The following is a 21,928-nucleotide window of genomic DNA, read 5'->3' on the forward strand; positions in this document are numbered from 1 at the left end:
ACGTGGAAAGCCATGCAAATCGGTTAATTCCCTGCCTAGCAGTCTCCCTCTGCTAACTGACTTATTCCGTTTATTTCCATGATGTCACACCCAATCAGCAGGGTCAGCAACCACCGCCTGGTGCTCTCAGAGTTGCCCGCCTACAGCACTCCCACCCTAGGCACACCTCTGTGGGGCTCTGGGCTCCCAGTCTCATGGGCCCAGTTTTGTTCTGGCCCCCAAGCACCCAGCCTCCCATCTCGGTCCAGCCCACCGCTGAGCTTCTCCACTCTCGACCTAGCCAGTTCACGTGGCCTTCGGCCTGGGCTATGGGTAGTGACTCATGGGCGCAACTCATTGGTAGAAAGGACGTCAGGCACCCCATTCAGTAGCTATTGCTCTGTGGCTCTGTGGCCTTGGCCAAACCTCCTGCCCTCTCTGTGCTTTTGTCATCTGTTTAGACTACAAGGTGGCTACGTGATGCAGTGGAATGAACAGGATAGACCTGGACCAAACCCCATCTCGGCCACTGAGTCACACAGCCTGGGTGTGTTCCTGAGCTCCAGATCTCTCATCTGCAAAAGGGGGTGGGGACAGCTTGCAGTGCTGCTGCAAAGTTTAGAACCAACATACGTCATGACATCCCCATTACAGAGTAGGTGTCAGGTAAAGACTGCTATTGCTTGATATGCTAGGACCTCTGTACAGTTTCTTGTTTCTCCTGCAAGCTCCTTGAGAGCAGAATTGGGGCCCCATTCACCTCCAAAACCCCCAAAACTGGCACGAGGCCAAGCCCATGCATTAATGGCTAGTGAGCAGCTAGCTGGCCAAAGGATGGTCCATCTGCAGAGCTGGCCAGCAATCCGGCAGCTTCAGAACGGGTCCCCAGTGGAGGGAGCAGGGCTGGGTGGGCTGAGCTTGGCTACCCTTTGCTGATATGGGGATGGGAGCACAGATTTGAATCACAGGCAGAGGCCTCCCTGGCTGTGGCTCTTACTGGATACTAATACCCCGTCCCTCCCCAGGAAGCCTGCCCATCTCTACAATTTCTCAGAAGATCCTTCTGGGCTATATCCACTGGCCACTGAGTCTGCTGGAGCAGGAGTTGGGGACACCAATGCCCAGATTAGGGACTGGCTACCAGACCAAGTGATGAATGCATTTTATCAGTCCATCTGTGAATGAAATCATCTATCCATCCATCTACCCATCCATCCATCCATCCCCAAATCAATCAATTCATCCATGCATCTATCTACTTGCCCACCAACCCATTCATCCATTTACTACTTTATCCATCACTCATCCATCCATTCATCTACCTACCTATCTTCCTATCCGTCCAGAACTTATCCAACCACCCACTCATCCATTCATTCATCTATCCATCATCTATATCCACCTACCATCCGCTCACCTAACTGCCTTTCCATTTGTCCGTCCATCCACCCATCCATTCATTCCCTTAGCTATCGATCTGTCAGTCTACCCCTCTCTCATTCTTCCCCAACATATCTGGGCCCCACCCTGGCCTGGACTCTGCTGACTTACAGAGGAATACGGCACATCCTCTGCCCCTGAAGAACTCAGCCTGGTGGGAGACCTGATGTATACCTTGCAGGGCTTGTATCTTAAGGGAGAAAGAGCAGGATGGGTGAGGTAACTGGGTGCCCAGGAAGCACCAGGGCTCAGAAATGGGAAGTGCAGATACTCAAAAGGGCACCTGGGGTTTGGGGAGGTTGCTGTGCAGGAATTAGCTGATTTGCATGGCTTTGCACGTGTAGCCCAGATAAGCCCGTGGGGACAGGAGTAGGTCATGTTGTAGAGGGGGCACTGGTTCTCCCTGTACCTGAGGCTGAGAAAGGAGAAAGGCAGCTGAGACAGAGGCCTGGAGGGAAGATGGATAGCCGGGTGCTCGGGGGCTGGCGCGTGCCAGTAGTGGCTAGAACCGGGGTGGGCGGACAGGGAAGGCTGCGCCGTAGAAGTCAGGCAGGACCGAGAGTCGGAGGCTGTGAGGCCCCCGATGGGAGCCACAGCTCCACCAGCCAGAGGTAGGCACAGCCGACACGCATCATCCTCAGGGCACGCAGACCTTTCTCTTCTAATTAGGATACGGGACATCTGAGAATCAACAGTCTTCAGCCAGCCGCGGTCGCCCTCTGGGGCAGCTGAGGAGCAGACATCAGTGCTGAGCTGTGTCTGCCTGGAAGTGCGGGAGTGGGCGTGGAGGACACAGGGAGCTCTGGATAGCCCAGGGTGGGGGGGGCATCTGGACAGCCTGCTCACCCTCACAGGTGTGCCACTCTCTGGCCCACACGCAGAGCTGTGTGTGTGTGTGTCTGTGTGTGTGTGTGCAGGGCAGGCCAGGTGAGGGCAGTGGAGGCGATCCCTGGCTTTTCAACAGCTCTGGGACCCAATGGCTGGGTGTGCATCACGACGCCCGTTTACAGACGACGGGAGATGAAGCGGTGACTTAATCAAGGTCAGGAAACCAATGAGTGGTGGAACGGGGGCTCAGGCTCGCTGACTGGTAAATCTGAGTCCTGTGAGGGCTGCTCCTGGGTGGGCTTCTGCCCCCGCTGGATCCCTGGGAGGCCCAGGGACTAAAGGGCACCCTGATTCCTGCAGGGAATCAGACGCAGAGAGAAAAGACAAGTTGTGAGCAGGTTTGAGGGGGAGCTGTTTGCCCAGCACACAGAGGGCTCTGGCATAGGGGCTTGACTGTATTATTGGGGGTGGAGCCATTGACAGCTGATCCCTCATGGGCGGAAGAAACTGGGTCAAAGGCAGAGCTGGGAGAGAGTCCCGCAGAGCCTAGAGGCGGAGGAGAAGGAGGGAAGGGCAGAGGAGGAGCCCATCGTCTGGTTTCTATTCTGTGACGGGGAACAGAGGCGTAATTGGCGTTTGGGAGAGCTGCTCTGTGGAGTTCAATCTGTAACAACTCTGCTTCAATTTCCTCTCCTCAGACCCGGCCCAGGCTTCTGAGATTGCTCTGCGTGATGCTAATGGGACGGCACACATCCCTCATTCCTGCCGACTAGCCTCAGCTCCACTGGGCCCTGGTGTTCAGCGGGGAGGGGGCATGCTGGGTGGGGGTGGGACTGTGAGGTCTGCCCCTGCCTCCCCCCGGGGTCCTGAGGCCAGAGGGCTATGCTGGCTACCCGAGCTGCCAGCTAAGCCCGCCTAAGCCAGGGGCCTCGCCACAGCTGTCCCCTCCCTGTCACTGCAACACTGAGGACAAGAGCCCCCGCCACAGTGAGCTGATCACCTGCCACGTGCCAGCCTGGGCTACGTGCTCCGCCCACAATGTCCTCAGAGCATCCTACGAGGTCGGCCTTATTGGACCCACTTCACGGGGGAAACTGAGGCTCAGAGAAACAGAGGGACAGGCCTGAGATTATACCATGGGTGGGTATGTGGAGGAGTGAGGATTTGGGCTCAGGTCGGTTTGATGGCAAAGCCTCTGCCCCTTCCTGGAGTAAAACAACACCGGAGCCTGTGCAGGGACACTGCTGCCCTGGGCTGCAGGGAAGCTGAGCCCAGAGGGTGGCCGCATCACTCCTGGTCACCACTGGGGGGCATCTGCCTGCCCAAGCGTAACCAGGCTTCTTCAAGTGGGGACCTCTGAGCCCACCGTGAGCAATCCGGACAGGGTACTGGCAGGCGAATGGCGTCTTAAGCTTGGTGTGAGCACAGGCAGGAGGGGGAACTTGTACCCTCTGGGACGAGGCCCTCCTGGCACCTGTGGGGCAGGACTGTGTGACTTCGGGTGACTCCCTTCCCTCTTCTGGGCGTTGGTTTCCTTTTCTATTTCTTCACAGAGAACCCCTGGAGCAGAGAAGTGGGGAGCTTGGGTCTGGGAAGGAGATTAGGCACTTCACCTTATCCTCAAAACAGCCCAGAGTGCACAGCAGAGCTCAGAAAGGGCACGACACTGGCCCAAAGTCATACAGCTGGGAAGGGAAGGGAAGGGACAGGAGAGAGCCGGCCTTTGAACCCAGGTGAGTGATTCCAGTGTGAGGCTGGTCCGTGCCAGCCACATTCTCACGAGGTGGGCAGCTGGGGAGACTTAGGCAGTCGGCCTTGCCCACTGTCACCTCCACCCAGCACCTTGGGTGCTCAGCTATACAGCGTAGAGCAGCCCCACTGCTCTGCCCGCCTCGCCTGCCCTGCCCTCGCCAGCGGGCCTGGCTACCAGAGGCAGAGGAGCGAGCCCGGGCCACACACCCACCTGCTTGATGCACTGCAGTCGGTCATTGGTCTGTTGGATGTGCCTGTCCATAGAATTCATTCTGGCCGTTTCACTGGGTTCTACCCGAGAGCCATGAACGTTGTCCAGCCTGTGAAGACAGAGGAGAGTGGGTGTCACTGGGGTTGTGCCAGGCCCGCCGGCCTCATCGCCACCCTCCTGCCCTGACTCAGGTGTGCTGGCCTCAGTGGCTCCCAGCGGGTTCCAGGGCCCTTCGTGAGCTGTGGTGGCCTCTGCCCTGGGCAGCCCCGCGCTGGAAGGAGGAACTGCGGCCACGGCCAGCCAGCGCTTCTCCACGCTCAGCCCTGGGGGAACCCCATCTGGGCTGAGGGCAGGAGGTGCTCCTGGGTGTTCTCTGTGGGTGGCGCATGTGGGCACTGGGCAGGCGTGTCCACCACGCCCACACGTGCGTGTTGGGCGGCGGTGGTAGGGACGACGGCTCCATCCGCAGGCACAGGGCTTACCCACTCGATGTGGCTGTGTGTGTGTGTGTGTGTGTGCACGTGTGTGTGCACAGGGATCTTTCCACATGACGACCCTGAATGCACGTGTGGTCTAAGTGCAGCAGCCCCATCACAGGTGCCCTCCCCGAATCCCCCACGCCTTCGAGTTTGCAAACCACAATTCCATGTTTCCCCTTTGCCCTCCCGGGAAAGAAGGAGGGCAGCCCTCAGCACCGCCCCCCTTTTCCAGATAAGGAGACCGAGGCTCAGAGAGAGGAAGGGAGTTCCCCGGGGTGGCACAGGGAGCCTGTGTCAGAGCTCGAACGAGGCCCCGGGGCTCTGCCTGCCAGTTCACGGCCGAGTGGTTGGGGGACACAGCTGTCGCACTCAGGAGGCTCACTCTTCCTGAATGGCGCTGGGCCTGGGGCACATGAGCACGCATGTGAGGAGGCCCCTGGAGCCCCCAGGCCTCTCCAGGGAGGCCTCGACTGCAAAGGCAGAGATGGAGATAACGATGGAGGAGGAGAGGCAGCGAGACAGAGAGAGAAGAGAGAGGTTTCCCCTCTGGTCCCCCCACTGCTCACGGGTCCAGGTCCTCGGGCCAAAGCGTAAGTCTCCTCGTCACTGGCTGTTCGCCCTCCGAGAAGCCAGGCTGTAGACACGTGGGTCAGACACAGGGTGCTCAACAGAGGCCCCCAGCACCTGGCCTTCTCTGCTCTCCCGAAACGCCGCCCCCTGAAGGCCCCTCATCTCTGTCCACGTCACCAGGTCCCATCTACCAAGTACGTTCTGTAGGCTGGGCCCTTGCACTCTCTTCTTGACTCCTCACGCCTGCTCTGTAAGACTAGAAGCATCTCCATTTTACAGATGAGGAGACTGAGGTCTGAAATCTGCCGAGTCCCACAGCTAGTGGAAGCTTGGACCGTGTCTGTCTGCCTGTCTGCTCCCATGCCCTGGCTCTCTGCCCCCAGCATGGGCACCCTGGTTGGGGAAACTGACACCATGCCTGGCCGCAGCCTCGCGAAGAATGCCCTGCTCCTCTTCCAAGGAGCTCTTCCCTACACAGCTCCTTTAAAGCACTTCTTATCGTTCCATTTGTGCTTGAAAAGGCAACTCATTTGCGTGGTTCAAAAATCCCGGGTGTCCAGTGAAGTGCTGGCCTTGTTCAGCCCCCAGGGGACTTTCCGGAGAGAACCAGTGTCATCTGTCTCCTTCTGAGGGACTCATCTTAGAGAAGCAAATATCTATGTGTACTATCCCCTGCCACTCCTTAAAAAAAAACCCATAAAACGATAGCATTCTTTTTTTTTTTGCGGTACGCTGGCCTCTCACTGTTGCGGCCCCTCCCGTTGCGGAGCACAGGCTCCGGACACACAGGCTCAGTGGCCACGGCTCACAGGCCTAGCTGCTCCGCGGCATGTGGGATCTTCCCGGACCGGGGCACGAACCCGCGTCCCCTGCATCGGCAGGCGGACTCCCAACCACTGCGCCACCAGGGAAGCCCAAGCAATAGCATTCTGCACACACTATCTGGACCTTGCTTTTTTCCTCTTAATAATATCTCAAAGTTTATTCCACATCAAGACATAAAGAGCCTTTTCATTTCTTAGTGGCTGCACAGTATTCCCAGGCACCGATGAATCATTTATCCAACTGCCATCTGAATGTCCACCCGTGCCAGGTGCAGTCCTAAGACCCGAGGTCCTAGAAAAGGTCCTTCTGCTCCAGGGGCTCACTCTTGCCCAAGTGACGAGGCCTGAGCTGTCCCCAGATTTTATTATTGCAAACAGTGTTGAAGGATCGCCTTTTGTATCAGCCACATCATTATGTGTGAATTAATCTAGAGAACACACTCTTGGAAGTGGAGTTTCTGGGTCATTTAGGCATTTGTACTTTGATAAATGCTTGTTGGATTCACCTTTCTTGGAGCTTTCCAGCAAAAAGGTAAAAATGGGAGTAGCATCCCCACACTGATTTCTCCTACCCTCACCCCACCAGCATCCCTGCATTCACACCACTATCACACATTTACATCCCCAGATAGCCAACTTCTCCGTTACTTATCCATTTAAATGCCCGTCTGTCCATCCATCCACCCACCCACCCACACATCTTCAGCCTCCCCTTGCCCATCCATGCATGCTTCCAACTCACCTAGTAAACACTTATCAATATCTATACTGTGCTAGCTCTACGGGGCATGAGAGATGGAAATGAAATCAGTTTCTTGGGTCCGTGGAACTCTTGGTGTAACCCCATATCCACTCCATGTCACCTATTAGGTGACTGTTGAATTCCTCTTATAAGTTAGGTGCTGGTCCAGGCACTAGGCAAAGACACTGGTACTATATCCCCACTTTACAGATGAGGAAACTGAAGCTCAGGGGTTATAGTAGCAGCTCCAGAATCCTGGCTTTCCCACTACAACCAAAACTTTTGTACAGGTACTGGGGATGGGCCAGGGAGGGTGGAGGGTACCACCGTCTTGTAGGTGTGTGCGTCAGCGGGGAGAGTGGTGACAGGGTTACTCTCCTTGCTACACCTGTAGTTCCCCCAAGCAGGGGCTGGGTTTTTCCTGCTGAGTTTACCTGCATGGAACCTCAGCCAATGCCCCTGGTCCCTGGAGTCCCTGGACTCCAGGGACCAGGGACAAACCCTGGTGAGGGAAGCAGGGACGTGGGTGGGGCCCAGAGCAGGACTGAGCCAATGCCACCTTCGGTGAGGCCACTTCAGCTCCTGGTGCCAGATGCCATCTGAGTGGAAGAGACCCTGCTGGTCTCCCAGGCACCTGGGTCTTTCCAGCCCCACCCAGGACATGAGTGAACGCTGGCTGCCAGGGTCCCAATGAGAGAGCGCCATTTCCACAGTCAGTGGGGCAGGGACGCCAAACCAAAGGGACCCATGAAACAAAGCCCTTGGGACTTCCCTGGTGGCGCAGCGGTTAAGAATCCACCTGCCAATGCAGGGGACACGGGTTCAGTCCCTGGTCCGGGAAGATCCCACATGCCGTGGAGCAATGAAGCCTGTGCACCACAACTACTGAGCCTGTGCTCTAGAGCCCGCGAGCCACAGCTACTGAGCCTGCGTGCCACAACTACTGAGGCCCGCACGCCTAGAGCCTGTGCTCCACAACAAGAGAAGCCACTGCAACGAGAAGCCTGCACACCGCAACGAAGAGTAGCCCCCGCTTGACGCAACTAGAGAAAGCCCACGTGCAGCAACGCAGCCAAAAAAAAAACAGAAAAAAACAAAGGCCTGCGCCAAGTCAGGAGGAGGCTGAAGGAAAATACAAAGAAACCCCAGGCCTGTGCAGGCTTCAATGCCCTGGCTGCAGGCTGCAGCCAACCAGGACAAAGGGCCTGTGGTGGCCCAAGAGGCCAGCAGGGGGTGCTGTTGATGAAGCTAACTGCCCAGGGGGCTAGAAACCTGCACTGTGGAAATCTGGTGAGGGATTAGGTGGCCACACAACACTCTGTCTCTAAGTAGGAACTTTTGGGGGACTTCCCTGGTGCTCCAGTGGGTAAGACTCCACACTCCCAATGCAGGGGGCCCGGGTTCGATCCCTGGTTGGGGAACTAGATCCCACATGCACACTGCAAGTAAGAGTTTGCACACCGCAACTAAGAGTCTGCATGCCGCAATGAAGATCCCGTGTGCTGCAACTAAGACCCGACTCGGCCAAAAAAAAAAAAAGAGAAAGAAAGAAAAGTAGGAACTTTTCCAAGGATGGGCACGGCCTTTTGTCTCTAGTGTCAGAGACCTAGTGGGGCCTTGATAAATGCTTGTAGAATGACTGACAGATCATTTCTGGGGCCTGGGGCTGCTCAGCCCACCCAGGGAAGCCCCAGGCAGGCACCAGGAGTCCAGACTCACCCAGACAGCCGCCTGGGGGCCCAGAGGTTGTCCTTCCCTGTTGAGCCGTGGCAGAGGGCCACAGGTTTCTCCCGAGGAAGCAAACAGTAAAGGGGAGATAGACTGTCGGGCTTATCTCCACTCTGGCTCAGGGGCAATCTTTTCTAGAGGCCAGTGGCTGGACTGAGTTGACTTCTGGATTCAAAGATGCTCAGAATATCATTGGCCAAAGGAAAACCACCCCGAGTTCAGCTGGTTTTATTCTGGGGAGTCTGAGGCCCACAGGTGCTGTTTCCTGGGCCACACAGCATGTCTGGGCTGGATCTAGACACCAGGGGGCTTTTCTCCCAGGCTGGGGCTCCATGTTGTAGGAACCAAGAAATGAATGGCTAGGCCTGGGACACCTGTGAGACCCAGAGCATTGACAGGAGAGACATCACAGGGACAGCTGTGTGTCGTGTAGGTCTTAATCTATAAAAGAACAAAATGTCTGGCTAATGAAGGAGATACTCACAGGTGAGGTGACATTTTTAAACCACCAAGATCACTGGGAAATTGGGGTTATTAACACCAGGAATGGATGGGGCTGGAGGCTCCAGCCCTGCAGAAAAAGAGTCAAGGCCTAGAAGGCTAAAGATTATGGACATGGAGAGAGGAGGAGGGCTGAAGGAGGCATGAGAAAGCTAATAGCTCACTGAGGGGCAGTCTGAGATCTTCCATTAGTTCTGCACCTGCTGTGTTTAGGCACCAGGCCAGGCCCTGTGCACTGATAATTCACTCAATCCTAAAAGGCTCAGAGAGGTGAAGTGACTTGCCCAGGATCACACAGCCGGGACAGTGTTGCGCTGAGATTCAAACCCTCTGCCTTTCTAACCATTAATGTGTTGTTCTTCCAACTCCTCCAAGACTGTCAGGGCCTCCTGGAAGTCCCCACCCAAGTCTGTGCCTCAGCCCAAAGAGATGTTCCCCTGGTTCCACCTAACCTGTCCAAACCCATCCACTTGCTTCTAAGGCCATCCTGGTGCCACTGGGCTCCCTGCCTGCGGGCCAGTGCCGGGAAGTGGCGAGTGCTCAGAGGCCAGCAGAGGTCGCTCTCCGCCGCAGGAGCGTTGCTGGGCTTGGCTGCAGTCTCTCTCCTCCCAGCCTGGACTCCTCTAAGCTAAGAGTCGAGTTGCTACAAATCCTCCGTGGCGGTTGCAACTCCAGTGCCCACCAAGGCCGGGCTCCCTCCCAACTGGAGATCACTGTTGGCCCGGCCCTGGGTGTACCCAGGGCCTCGGCCCTTCTTCTTTGCCTACCTCCCAGTGGGGAGTGAGCTCAGGCGGTCAACCGCCTGTGGCCCCTGGCCCCCTCTCCTGGTCTGAGCAGCCACCAGCCTGCAGGAGATACACAGCTAGTCAGCTTGGGGGCCTGGAGGCAGCCCAGCTCTGCCACCCTCCTCCGGGCCTCAGTTTTCCCATCTGTAAAACGAAGGCTAGCAGGCTGCTGGCAGCCCTTCAAACTCAACATCTTAGGATTTTGGTGTCAGGAGCTCCAGCTGTTTGGAAAATGCCATCTCAACAAGTGCAGGATACTTGACTTTAGAACTGCGAAGGCTGTCTCAAGGCCGGCCTGCAGGGAGCCTGCAGGCCCAGGAAACTCTGGTAGAACCGCTGTTCCAGGGTCACCTAAGACCGCAGACGCTGCCCCTCTCTCTGCTCTACACTTTTCCCTGCAGCTTATGCTGGCTTGGCCTAACTGCACGTAGGCAGGTTTTCTGATGGTGACATGTGGGTTGGCCGGTCTTCTCAGCTCCCAGGGGAGCTCTTGAAAGGGACAAGCTTCCATTCTGCACGACTCACCACTAGCGGGGCATGGGCAAGTTCAGCCTCAGAGGAGCCTAGAACAGAAGACACGCTCAGGAAAAGCTAGCTGCTCTCAGGCACGTAGGGCTGCTCAGAGAGTAGACTGCTGAGAGTCGAAAGGGAGCCTGGGAACCACCGGGTCCTGGGTCCTCATGCAGCAGGATGGACACAGGGAGACAAGGGCAAGCAGGACTGGAACTCATCTGTCGGGGTCTAAGGAGGGCCCTGGGTCATCTCCAGGCTCCCTGGAAGCATCTCTCCTGTTCTGAAACGCTGGGGGAGGCACATGGCCCTCAGCAGGCTCCTGCCTAGAAACGGGGAGCAGGGTGCTCTCAGCTGCCCCATGGAAAGTGGGGTCCTGGAGCCCTGGAAGCAGCTCCCTGGGGCTGACATCAGCAGTACTAACATCAGTGTGTTTTATTTTTCCCTTTTGAGGCCAGACAAGTTAACTGGCACACTTAACACACAAGCACCCAGGGGAGAGACATTTGCATATGTGTGTGCACACCCACATAATTATGTACCCCCTTTGCACACTTACGCATAGGTATATGCACACACTTGAGGGCTGGCCCAGACGTACAGAGCACACACAACTCCTGACAGCTTGCACAGGCAAGTGGCAGGTCCCCAGGGGAGCTGTGTGAGCAGTGGTGTGCAGAAACAATTCAATCACCATGCACATCTGCAGCTCAGATTCCCCCGGGGCGAGCAGTGCCGTCAACAGTGGTGGGGGGACTATACCTACAGTCTGCAGAGAAGAGGCTGCATTCCAAGACATTGCCAGGGCCAAGGAACTTGGGACATGCCTGCTCGTCAGCCTGGTGGCAGAGCCTGGGGTTCCAGGGGACCCATCCCGACCAGCCCCTTTCTAGTTCTCAGACTCCAACAGGGGCAGATGTCGTGGATTCAACAGTGACCTGAGTGTGAGTGTCACTTTAGGTCCTCCTCTGCCTGGCCCCCACCTCCCACTACTCCCCGCTGATCCTGTGTCCTCCACGTGGGGCTGCTCCCTGCCTCCTGGACTGTGCTCTGAAGATCACACCTCTACGTCTTTGCCTCAGCCCAGAATGCCTGGCTCCCTTCATACATTAAGGCCTGGTTCAACGGTCACCCGCTTGGTTGGTTTCCCCCAGCAGAGCCACTCACTTCTACTTCTTTGTCCTCAGTGCCCCTGTCACGCACCCCCAACTTGGTGGTACTAGACCAGTGGGGTGTCTTTGCATCCAGCTCCCCCGTCAGCTGGGATGTCTTCCAGTTGTGGATTCCCAGAACCTAGCCTAGGGCCTGGTACCCAGCAGGTGCTCAGCAATGTTTATTAGACGGATGGATGGATGGCCGGCCATCATTGGGCCCAGAATGGCAAGAGCTGAAAACCCAATGACTCAGCCCTAATCAGAGGATCTCAGGATGGAGAGAGACTCTGATAACTCGGTCTGGGGTTTCCAAAGAGTGATGCATGTACCACTGGTGGAACAAAGACGATTTTAAGTGGTCCATGGGCAAAACTTGTACATTTTCATAGGGAAGTATCTGGACTACAGCAATTATCACTGGTGAGTTCGTGGATATTATTACTTAGGACAGGGTTAAATAAGGGAGGGATGGCAAACCTAAAAGGATTAAAGAACCATTTTAAACAGTATAAATGGTATGAAAGTGACGGAAGTTAAGCAAGCACTGATGGAGTTTGATGCCTTCCTCCTCTTAAAAGTAAAGGAGCTGAGAGAGGTGTAGCAGCTCTGCAGCCTGCACCAGACACACTGCCTGGAGGCAGAGGAAGAGGGCGGTGGTGAAGCAAATACAGTCAGAGTGACTTTGTGTCCTATCCCAGGGAAGTCAGGGAGGTGGGGCAGAGGGACAGACATGAGTGGGGAGAGGGAGGAAAGAGGCAACTCCAGGCAGCTGACCGGGACCAGCTGCTTCCCATTCTTGGCCAGGCAGCTGGAGCAGGCCCTTGGGCCACCTTGGCCTTGCATGGGGTGAGGCCCCTGGGTAGGGGGTGGGCCCTGAGAGCCAGACCTTCTCGGCTGGGAGACTGTGGGAGGGCACTTTATTTCCCTAAGCCTTCATCTGTCAAACAGAAAGGTGCATCGCCTCCCGGCCCACTGCGCTGAGTAAGTGAAGTCACTCAGGGCACAGTGTTCTGAAAAGGGAAATCCTGATTTGGACAACAGCTCTTCCAAATCCAGGTCCCCCTTCTCAACTCCGGGAGTGCCCCATGACAAGACTCGACCAGGCTCCACACCTCCTGGCACTTGAGGTTCCTGGAAGGGTGGACCCACTTCTCTCCATGACCCCATCTCCCAGCTCCCGCTCTCCTCTACAGGAACCCCTACTGTCAATGGTCGTTGACGGGACAACACAATGTACCCTGGGTGCATCAGAGAGGGCGCTTCCTGAGGGCAGCCTTGTACACCTGACAACATTTTCTGGGACACAAGAGTTAATCCAGAGGAGAGGACGGCTGATTTGGGAGAACACGTGTTGATGCTATGCTGACAAAGGTGCCAACCCAGGGTCCCGACCCACCCCACGCTGTGCTGGGAATCCCAGCTGTACTTGGGGTGTGCCTCATCCCCCTGGGGCATGTGACACCTTAGCAGGCCCAGGCCATGCCCTTGAGGCCAAACCCTCCTGCCACCCTCTGGCCACACTCCAAGTCCGTGACCTCAGGGTGAACTTTCACTGCCAGCTTCTCTCCCCAAAAGGTGAAGGAGGGCCAGCTTCAGCCCTGGATAAGGTTGCTGGGTTTTCTCTCATTCCCAAGGCTATGCCACCTCTGCTTTTTGTTTCCTCAGAATGAAAAGAGAAACTGAACAAGTACTGAACCTATAGGTGCCGGACAAAAGGCTCAGATGCCATGCAGTGGGAAAGGGGGAGGCTGGAAACAGCTCCTTAAGGGCACTCAGAGATCACAGGGTGGGATGAAGCTGGAGATAGAGCCAGGGTCCCCTGACTGCCATCTGGTGTCCTCTAGAAGGCTGTAAATACACTGCAGATATTCCTACAGCTCCAGCTCTAGGACAAAGAGGTGTTCTCCACTGTGTCTTCATTACCCCAGCCCCTCAAGCCTCCAAATCCATTCACCTGGCATTCTCCAGGAGCTCCAGACAGGGGCAGGGGCAATGGCATGTCCAAGGGAGAGTCAGATATAACTAGATGAGCCCTTAAGAAGCACATAGGGCTGTGGTGTATGGGACGCTACTCCTACCTCCTGCACCCATGACAGGCATGGCTAATCAGCCGTACTCTTCCCACTGGGTCCAGACGTGCCCCAGCCAATCCTCCACACACCCTTCTGCCCACCCTTCTTAACCACCTGGTACCGACACATGAGAAGAAAACCTCTGGGCAGCTCCCTTTTTTTTTTTTTTTTTTGCCACACCAGGAGGCACGTGGGATCTTAGCTCCTCGACCAGGGATCCAACCCGAACCCCCTGCACTGAGCATGGAGCCTTAACCACTGGACTGCCAGGGAAGTCCTGGGCAGCTCCATTTTTAAAAGGAGTGACCGGAGGCCTAGAGGAGAACTTAGCCTGGCGTCACCAGCCAGTCGAGGCATGAGCAGAGACCTGCATGCGGATTTCCCAATTCGTGACCTAGTCCTCTCTTCCCTAAACTGGGAGTCAGAGCCAGGCTCTTCTTGAGCTGACAGCCCACGTATGGACCACTCAGGCAAGCCAGCCACATTTCAAGCAACCTTACATCAACCACGGCCTCACAGCAGCTTGGGGACACTATTATCCTATTTTGCAGAGGAGAAGATTAAGGCCCAGAGCGGGTGGGTGATTACTACCCAGTCACACAGGGATGACACAGGCTGGTCCAGGACGGTAGCTGTTTCTCCTGAGCCTGGCCTTTTATTTTTACGTGTATACCTTTTCTTTTAGTTAGTTCCTATGAACTGTCAGATTTTTAAAAAGATTTATTTGCACTGAAAGTGGTAGATGATAAAAGCAAGCAGGCCTCATGGCTTAGATCTAGAATGGATCTGGGGATCTGCTCAGGTCTATCATTTACAGATGAGGAAACTGAGGCCCAGGGCAGGGGCAGTGGTGGAGGTGGAGCAGAGCCTTGAGCCTCTGTTCTGGGTCAGAAGTGGGGCCAGGGCCACACTCGGGCCTCGGGAGCCCTGGCTGCCCTGAACTTCTCGGCTCTCTCTGCCCACCCATGTCCAGGCACCTCCTGCGGGTGCCGGCTGAGGGCAGGCCTGTGGGCCCAGACCGCTCAAATAGGGGCCTGCCCCGGGGAGCTCTCAGGGGTCTCGAGGTGGGGGGGTGGGAAAGGACAGGGTGACTATGACAGGCTATGCCAAGCCTGGTGGGAGCAAGGGCTCTGCTCCCCCTGGGGAGCATCTGTGGTTTTTTCTGCAGAAGCCCTGTGACGTCCCCGTGGCTCCGTGTGGATTCCTGGCGTCCCAGCTGGGCTGCAGCTGGCACACTGACCCCGTAAGTCCTGCCTCTTTCTAGAAGGCCTGTGGTGCAGGGGGTGAGTCAGCTGGGATCTGGTGCCCGTCACCCTGGCTGCCATCAAATCTGCATGCGGGGAATCTCTGGGTATGAGGCTACTCCGGGACTAAACCACACCTGACCCAGGCTGGGCGTGGGAGCCTCATCCCTGGAACCCTCCAGGGACAAGCTGGGCACCCCACAGGCAGCCTGAAAACATGCTTCCTGAATGTCTGCTGAGAGACAAAAATTCACACTAGGTGCTCCAAAATCGTGTGCTGACTTGACACTCTCACTGTGCAAGGCACTCTACAGTTTACAAAGCACCGATGTCATAACCTCATTTGACGCTTGTTATCACCTCATTTACAGGGCAGTATAGCTTAGCGGTTAAGGTCACCAGGCTGCCTGGGTTCAAATCCTGACTCTCACTTGCCAGCTTCTGTGACCTGGAGCAAAATGCTGTTCTCCGAGTACCTCAGGCTCCCCATCTGTAAAACGGGGGCGATAATAACTAATAACTGTGCCTACTTCGTAGGCTGCTGTGTCCATTAAATGAGTTAGTGAATAGGAAGCACTTAGCACAGCCCCAAGCACGTGAGCCCTGGCTCTACACAGGACCCAGGTGGGCCTTATCGTCTCCATCGCAGGCAGGAGGAAACCGGGGCTCAGAGAGGAGCCGGTACTTGCTGGGGGGCGGGGGGAGTTAAAAGCCAACCACTCTAGACACTAAAGACCTTCAACTTTTTTTAGAAACCTAGTTTTAAAACTTATTTTTCAACCTTGCAACAACATCTTAGGCAGAGGCTCAGCTCATACAACAATTAGAGGGGCCGGGCTCTGGATGGAGGGGAGGGGGCGAGGCTGCCCCCTCCACTAGCCCTCACACCGGGGCCTCTGCGAGCCACCCTGAGCCTCAGTGCCGGGTGCCTCGGAGCACGTGGGTGGCTGAGGCAGGAGCCCCGTGCCCACCGGCCAGAAGGCCACGTTGAGGAGCTGGAGGGATCTGTCCTTGTGGCAAAGGCCAGTTGTGAAAAGTTCCAGAAGGAAGCGGGGAGACGGTCAGTGCTTTGGGCCGTGTGAACCGAGCACGGCTGCTGCAGAGCAGTGCCTGGACGCCCACGTGGGGTCTGTCCAGGTGGGCACTGTCACTGAAGGAGGCCTATTCTGGGAAGAAGGAGGGCAGTGGCCAGGACACTCCAGACCAGGCTGCCTGAGGTCTGTTCCTCGGAAATGGGTCCTCCCTGAGCGAAGGATTCTCTGGTCAGATCGTTGGGCGGAAGCTGCGTACTCTACGCCCTCTGGAGGGGAGGAAGCGCGCTTCCATGCGAAGGGCCTTAAAGAATCTGGCTTTTCCCAAAGTGACTAGAGAGCAAATTACTTCTTTCACGAAACACGTTTTAAAATCCCATAGAGCTAGTTTTCCCCGGAACCGCCTTTGACAAATTCCGACCTAAGGGGAGTGGCTGTCGGATGTAGAGGCTGGATGGCAGGGAGAAAGACTGCAGAGGAAGACCAGTCTGTTGGCAGGCTTGGGGAGGGGTGCCCAATGGGGTGGGGGACCAGAAACTGAAGTGTTTCTGGTCGCAGGAAGAGAAGTCACAGAGCACCCACTCCAAGCTCTGAAACCCACCGCCCAGGAGGCCTGGGGCCCTGGATTCTGAATCCAATGTTATGGCTTCATGAGGCCACCACCGCTTAGACGTACCCAACCAACCAGGAGCCCACCTGCGGGCCCCCGCAGCTCCCCGCCCCGCGCAAGGCTGGCCCAGGTCAGGAGGAGGGCAGCCCAGGTCACTTTCTGGAAGGGCAAAGGCCAGAGTTGGAAGGTCAACTGTGCTGCCTGACGCAAGAGTCTGGGTTGTCTGGGGATGCTGGTACCTCCCCTGCCCCACCCAAGCCAAGAACTCTAAAGGGAGGCCCGAGGCCAAGGTGGCCCTCCAGCAGCCACTCAGAAATCTCCGTTCATGATTATGAATAAGAAGAAGAACAACACGAGTAAGTACCTGTGTGTCAGGCAGCGCGTTTGGTGTTTTATGTGAATTATCTTTATAACGATATAGGTAGAATGATTAGCACCATCTACAGATGGGACAAATAAGGCTGAAAATGATTAAGGAACTTGCCCAAGACCAGAAAATGGCAAAGCTGGGATTCGGACCCGCCTGTCAGACTTCAAAACCCAGCGTCTATCCCCTAAACCAAGCTACATCCACACCATCCTGGGGCTGGGGGCTGAGAAAGCTTCTTTGCCGATGGCCCAGCTCCAGGCTGTTCTGGAAGAGGCCTTTCAGTTCATTCATCCACGGGGCACCGCCCTTTGCCAGCTCTGCACTGGCTGTGCCCAGCCTAGAGCTGGACAACGTGGACAAGAGCCATCAGTTCTCAGGGGGCTCCTGGTTGGGGGACCCCAATCACGCCAGTTACACGTGCAGTGCTGTGGACACACAGGTGACCTCTCTCTGGGCCTGTTTCCTCAGCCCCAAAGGATGGGGCTGACTGAGCTGTTATGTACTTTCCCCCGTACTCCCTAAACCCCTGAGGACGACACTCAGGATCTAGTGAGCACTCAGTCTGCACCAGGCCAGTTCACACACATTATCTCCCCCAATCCCCGCATCGACCCAGGGAGGTGGGCATCGTTGCTCAGACTGCACAGATGAGGAAACTGAGGTCCAGAGAGGTTATGAAACTTGGCTAAGGTCACACTGCGGGGCAGTGGGGTTGCTGGGATTGGATCCTGGGTTTGACTCATTTCAAAGGCCCACCCAGCCTGATGCAGGGCTGGAAGAGGATGCAGGGGGGATTCCTGCCAGGCCTGGGCCCACGTCACCCGGTGACTGTAGCACTCAGCCCCTCACCTCTCGGGGTTGGTGAAATTCTGGCTGGGTGAAATGATTCTTAAGGCATTTTCTAGCTTTAATGCTCTGGCAGGAGGGTGGGGGAGGAAAGGATTAAATAACAACAAAAAAGTGAGATGGCATCCCTGAGTTCCAGAAGCCCGGAATCCAGGTGAAGGCAGACCAGCTGTACTAACCGACCTGTGGGCAATGCCCACCACGGGGGCTAGACTATGGAAGGCCCAGAGCTGTGCTGGGGGGCAACCCCATAAGCTTTCTGGAGGTGGAGGGGCAGAGCTAGACCTCCAGCAGGGGCAGTGTGGCTGCGCAGAGTGCCAAGCTATGGGGGTGGGCTGGGTTGGGGCAAGGAAAGCCTCTCTTATTTTGGAAATAAAACCACACGTGCCCAGTGCCCCTCCGACCAGGCCTGACCAGTCAGCGTGGCAGGGTGGCATCGGGGTCCTTCTTAAGGGAGAAAGTATTGAAATGAAGCAGGACGCGCACAATTCATCTGCTTTTCAATTAACTCGCCCTGCTGCCTTGAGTGATTCCCTGCTTACGTTCATTCTTTTGAAAATTCCGAAACGCTGTTTCTGACCTGTGATTTACTATTGCCGTTCATCTCTATAAGCAGTGTTTTAGCTTAAGTGGCGGTTGCATATTAATTACAAAGTTAATTATGTGCTGTGTAATCATGTTGTAATTCATTAGTTTACACTCTGAGAGCCTCATGCTAATAGCAAGATCTGACAGAGGGGTTCAGGCATCACCAAGAAAGATCTGTTGAAAACCCAGAATGGGGCTGAAAAGGACGTGAGCCCCATCAGGATGGTTCCTCGGGACTCATCTGCTTGACCTGAGCCCCGGTCATTGTGCTCCTAGAGGCTGTTCTCCTGAACAGAGCGCTGGACCCTCACTGCCCGGGGCTATAAGGGATCACGGTCTGGAGTGCACACTGCTTTCAAACCCTTATCTGCTGAGGACGGTGGAAAACCCAGCTGCGTCTTGTTTTTTCCCTCACGGAAGTCCAGGGACGGGAACCGAATTTGTTTAAAATTACTTACGGAACAGAGAGTGACTTCTAGGTGAAAAATTAACTGCTCAGATCACCAAAACAAAGTGGCCCTGGGAACACTGACCGTGGTGCAGCCTTGGGAGGGGCCTCGAGAGGCTTCAGGTCTGAGACAGTTCTTCAGATGGGGAGACCCAGACCCAAGAGGAGGAGGGGCGTGGCTGGGTTTGGGACCAAGGTCTCTTCGCATCCTTTTCCTTCTCTACCATCTCTTCTGAAGCATCAGGGATCTTGAAATGAACACTGGCCACATTTCTCTCTCCCTTCTTTCCTGTTTTGTTTTGTATCCTAATGATCTGACCCACAGGGTGGCCTTGGCTGTGAATCTCAACTCCACTCCTTACCCAATCTCAAAACCCCACTGAGGCCCAGGTACTTTGCCTGTGAAAAGAAGATGGATCCTTGCACAGGGATCAGAAGATGGATGGGAAGGAAATGTGGGTCCTCCAGTCTGCCCATACCAGACTGCTCTAGCAGTGTTCCAGAGGATCCTTTTCTAGAACCATCCCAGCTAGTGGAGAATTCCCCATGATCCTCCAATGGCATTTAAAATCAATGTGAGTGAAGACAGGCCTACCACAAAAGCCAGCCCCTCTCTGCAAATCTGTGGATCAAATTTCAAGCCTTTGTTGCATGAGGGGATACAAAGCTGTGACCTACTCTGGACATAGTGATCCGGTGGCTGAGACCCTCTGCTTTCCAAATATAAACCTGCTTGTTTTATTTTTGCTGACAGCTGAACAACAACAACAAAAAAAGATGTGGAAGTCTGTCCCCTTCTGGCTCCAGTCAACAAGAGGAGAGAAGGACTCCGAGCCCCAGCTGGCATGGGAGGAAGATAAATAAGAAAAAACAAAACATGTCCTCATGCTACAGCGGAATGTTTAAAAAAGAGGTGGAGAGCACAAGGTCAGGGGCAGATTTCATTTTCTCTAATTTTAGCAGGCTGAGGTAGGAGGCAGGATGCTGCCGACTCAACAGTTTTGGGGGAATCAGTTTTGGAGGGAACTCATTTGTTTGGTGGGGAGGGGGGGGCGTCTTAACAGCCAAAGGCGCTGTGGTTTCCTTTCCAGGGAACACATTGGTTTCCTTGGCAACAGAGAAGTCCAGCCTCCGAAGTTCTGCCGAGAGACCGAGGCTTGGCCTGGGATGCTCCCGACAATTACCCAAGGTCTCACCATCCCACTCGCCCAGGCAGTGCGCCGGGTGGGAGAGGTGCAAAAATGTCAGCTCTGCAGAAACGTGGGCACCGATCTCCGTCCCTCCCCCCTGCACTCGTGCAAGCAGCTATTCATCCCCAGATCACCACTTTCCAGGGCTTTATGGCCAAGCAGGTAACAAATGCTAGAAACAGCTTGGAAACAGGCCTGCGTTTGACAGCACCCGAGGACCTCGAGGGAACAGTAACGGCTCTGGGGCGGGTGGCTGACGGTCCAGCGCGCCTCAGCCTCACATGGCTGGCACAGATGAATGGCATCAGCACAGAGAAGGTCTGAATTTCTGAAGTCACCTCCCTCTATCCAGGCTCACTCACGTGGCTCCGGAGCCCAGCTTCCCAGAGAGGAATATTTAAATGTCTGGCCTGGGAAGACACCATCCATGCAGCAGGTGTGGGAGGGCTGGGGTGTGAGTGGGAGGAGGAGAGGAAGCAGAGAGGGGCCGGTGATGGAATCTGCAGAGCACTTATCCCAGGGCGCACTATGCTAAGTGCCCCACACGCTCTGTCTCATTTAACACTCTCTCCAGTTGCCAGGGGAAGCAGTCACAATTATTCCTGGCTGGAGGGAATGGAAGGAGTCAAGTGACCTGCCCAAGGCCACCCAGTGAGTGGCAGAGCTGTGAGTCACACCTGCCAGTCTCCGAGCCTCGAGAGGGGTGGATGGAGTGACAGGGACAGGGAGGGCGGGGACAGTTGCTCTGGCTAGCGGTTTACTCCACTGGTGGCGAAAGGGAGACAAAGGTTCCTGGAATTCTCCCTTCTGCTCCCCTCCCCAGAACCTCCCCCCAATCCCCCCTGCATCTAAACATTCCCCAGGAAGACAGGCCCCAGAGCAGAGCTACCCAGAGGCCCTGACCCAGAGGCCCCAGCCCCTACACTCCACCTCGAGGCAGACGTAGCACTGGCTAACGTTTTCTGAGGGCCTGATGTTGCATCCTTTATAAGCTTTATCTCCTTTAAGGCCAGAACATTTCTATGAAGTAGGTAGTAATGGTCCAATTTCTAGATGAGGACTGGGGGCTCAGTAGCATGTCCAAGTTCGTACAGCTAGCAAGAGGCAAAGCCGGAATTCAAGCCCCAGTCTGATGCCAAAATCTAGGTATACCCTTAACTAACGATGATGAAGATGATGATGGTGATAATGATGATGGCCAGACTTTCCTGAGCTCTCACTATGTGTCTGTCCTGTTTTAAGCACTCTACACACATTTACTTATTTTATTCTCTCAACCATCCTATGAAGTACATGTTACAATTAGCTCCATTTCACAGATGTGGAAACTGAGGCACGGAGCTCTATAAGCAACATGGCCAGGGGCACACAGCTAGTAAGATGCAGGGCCAAGGTTTAGATCCAGAAATTCAGGCAGACTCCTGAAATTCATACTAGTGAGTCATAAGACGCCCTGTTTCTCCAACCACTGGGACATCCTCCCAGCCTTGAGCCCTTGATTCTGGATGGTTCTGGGATCCTGTAAAGCCAGGTAGCAGTTGTGTTTTTCCCTTCCTAGAGATCAGCTCCCAGGAGAGTGCCTTCTCCCACCCCCAGGAACGGCGGGCAGGACATGGAGTGCGTTTCCATGCGTGGATGTGAGTGGGCAGGTGTGTGCACCTCAGGCTGGGCGGCATCAGGGCGTGCATGCAGCTAATTTATAACCCCCAGAGAAAACAGAATTGCAAAGCTCACTCACAAATCTTCCCTATCGAGGCACTTGTGACAGGCAAACATGCCGTGAATTCCCAAGAACAGGCAGGCCTCCCCGCAGCCTCTACTCCTGAGACGGGCCCAGGTGACCTGGCCACCTGTGGGTCAGCTCTGCAGAGGTCCGGCCAGCTTAGCCCTGGGAGTGGTCGCCGACCTGGGGAGCCCTGTTCCTGCATATCAGAAACGCTGGCTCCAGGGTCTCCCCTGCCCCCGATTACCCATCCCCCACCCTTGGGTGGGTCCCACCCCACTGCCAGCCCTCACACTCTGGTCC

General features: G+C 55.5%; 1 protein-coding gene across 8 annotated transcripts in view; it reads right to left on the bottom strand.

The window, feature by feature from the left end:
* ZMIZ1 (zinc finger MIZ-type containing 1) overlaps positions 1-21,928 on the bottom strand; it is a 185,870-nt gene that overhangs the window by 99,582 nt on the left and 64,360 nt on the right. For all 8 annotated transcript variants that reach the window (XM_067710389.1, XM_067710390.1, XM_067710388.1 and 5 more), the window contains one exon: positions 4,211-4,319. In XM_067710389.1, coding sequence (XP_067566490.1) covers positions 4,211-4,270 — 60 coding nt within the window. In that variant the 5' untranslated portion in view covers positions 4,271-4,319. The remainder of the gene's footprint in view (positions 1-4,210; positions 4,320-21,928) is intronic.

The sequence above is a fragment of the Pseudorca crassidens genome, chromosome 16 (genome assembly GCF_039906515.1).
Source record: "Pseudorca crassidens isolate mPseCra1 chromosome 16, mPseCra1.hap1, whole genome shotgun sequence".
Classification (NCBI taxonomy): domain Eukaryota; kingdom Metazoa; phylum Chordata; class Mammalia; order Artiodactyla; family Delphinidae; genus Pseudorca; species Pseudorca crassidens.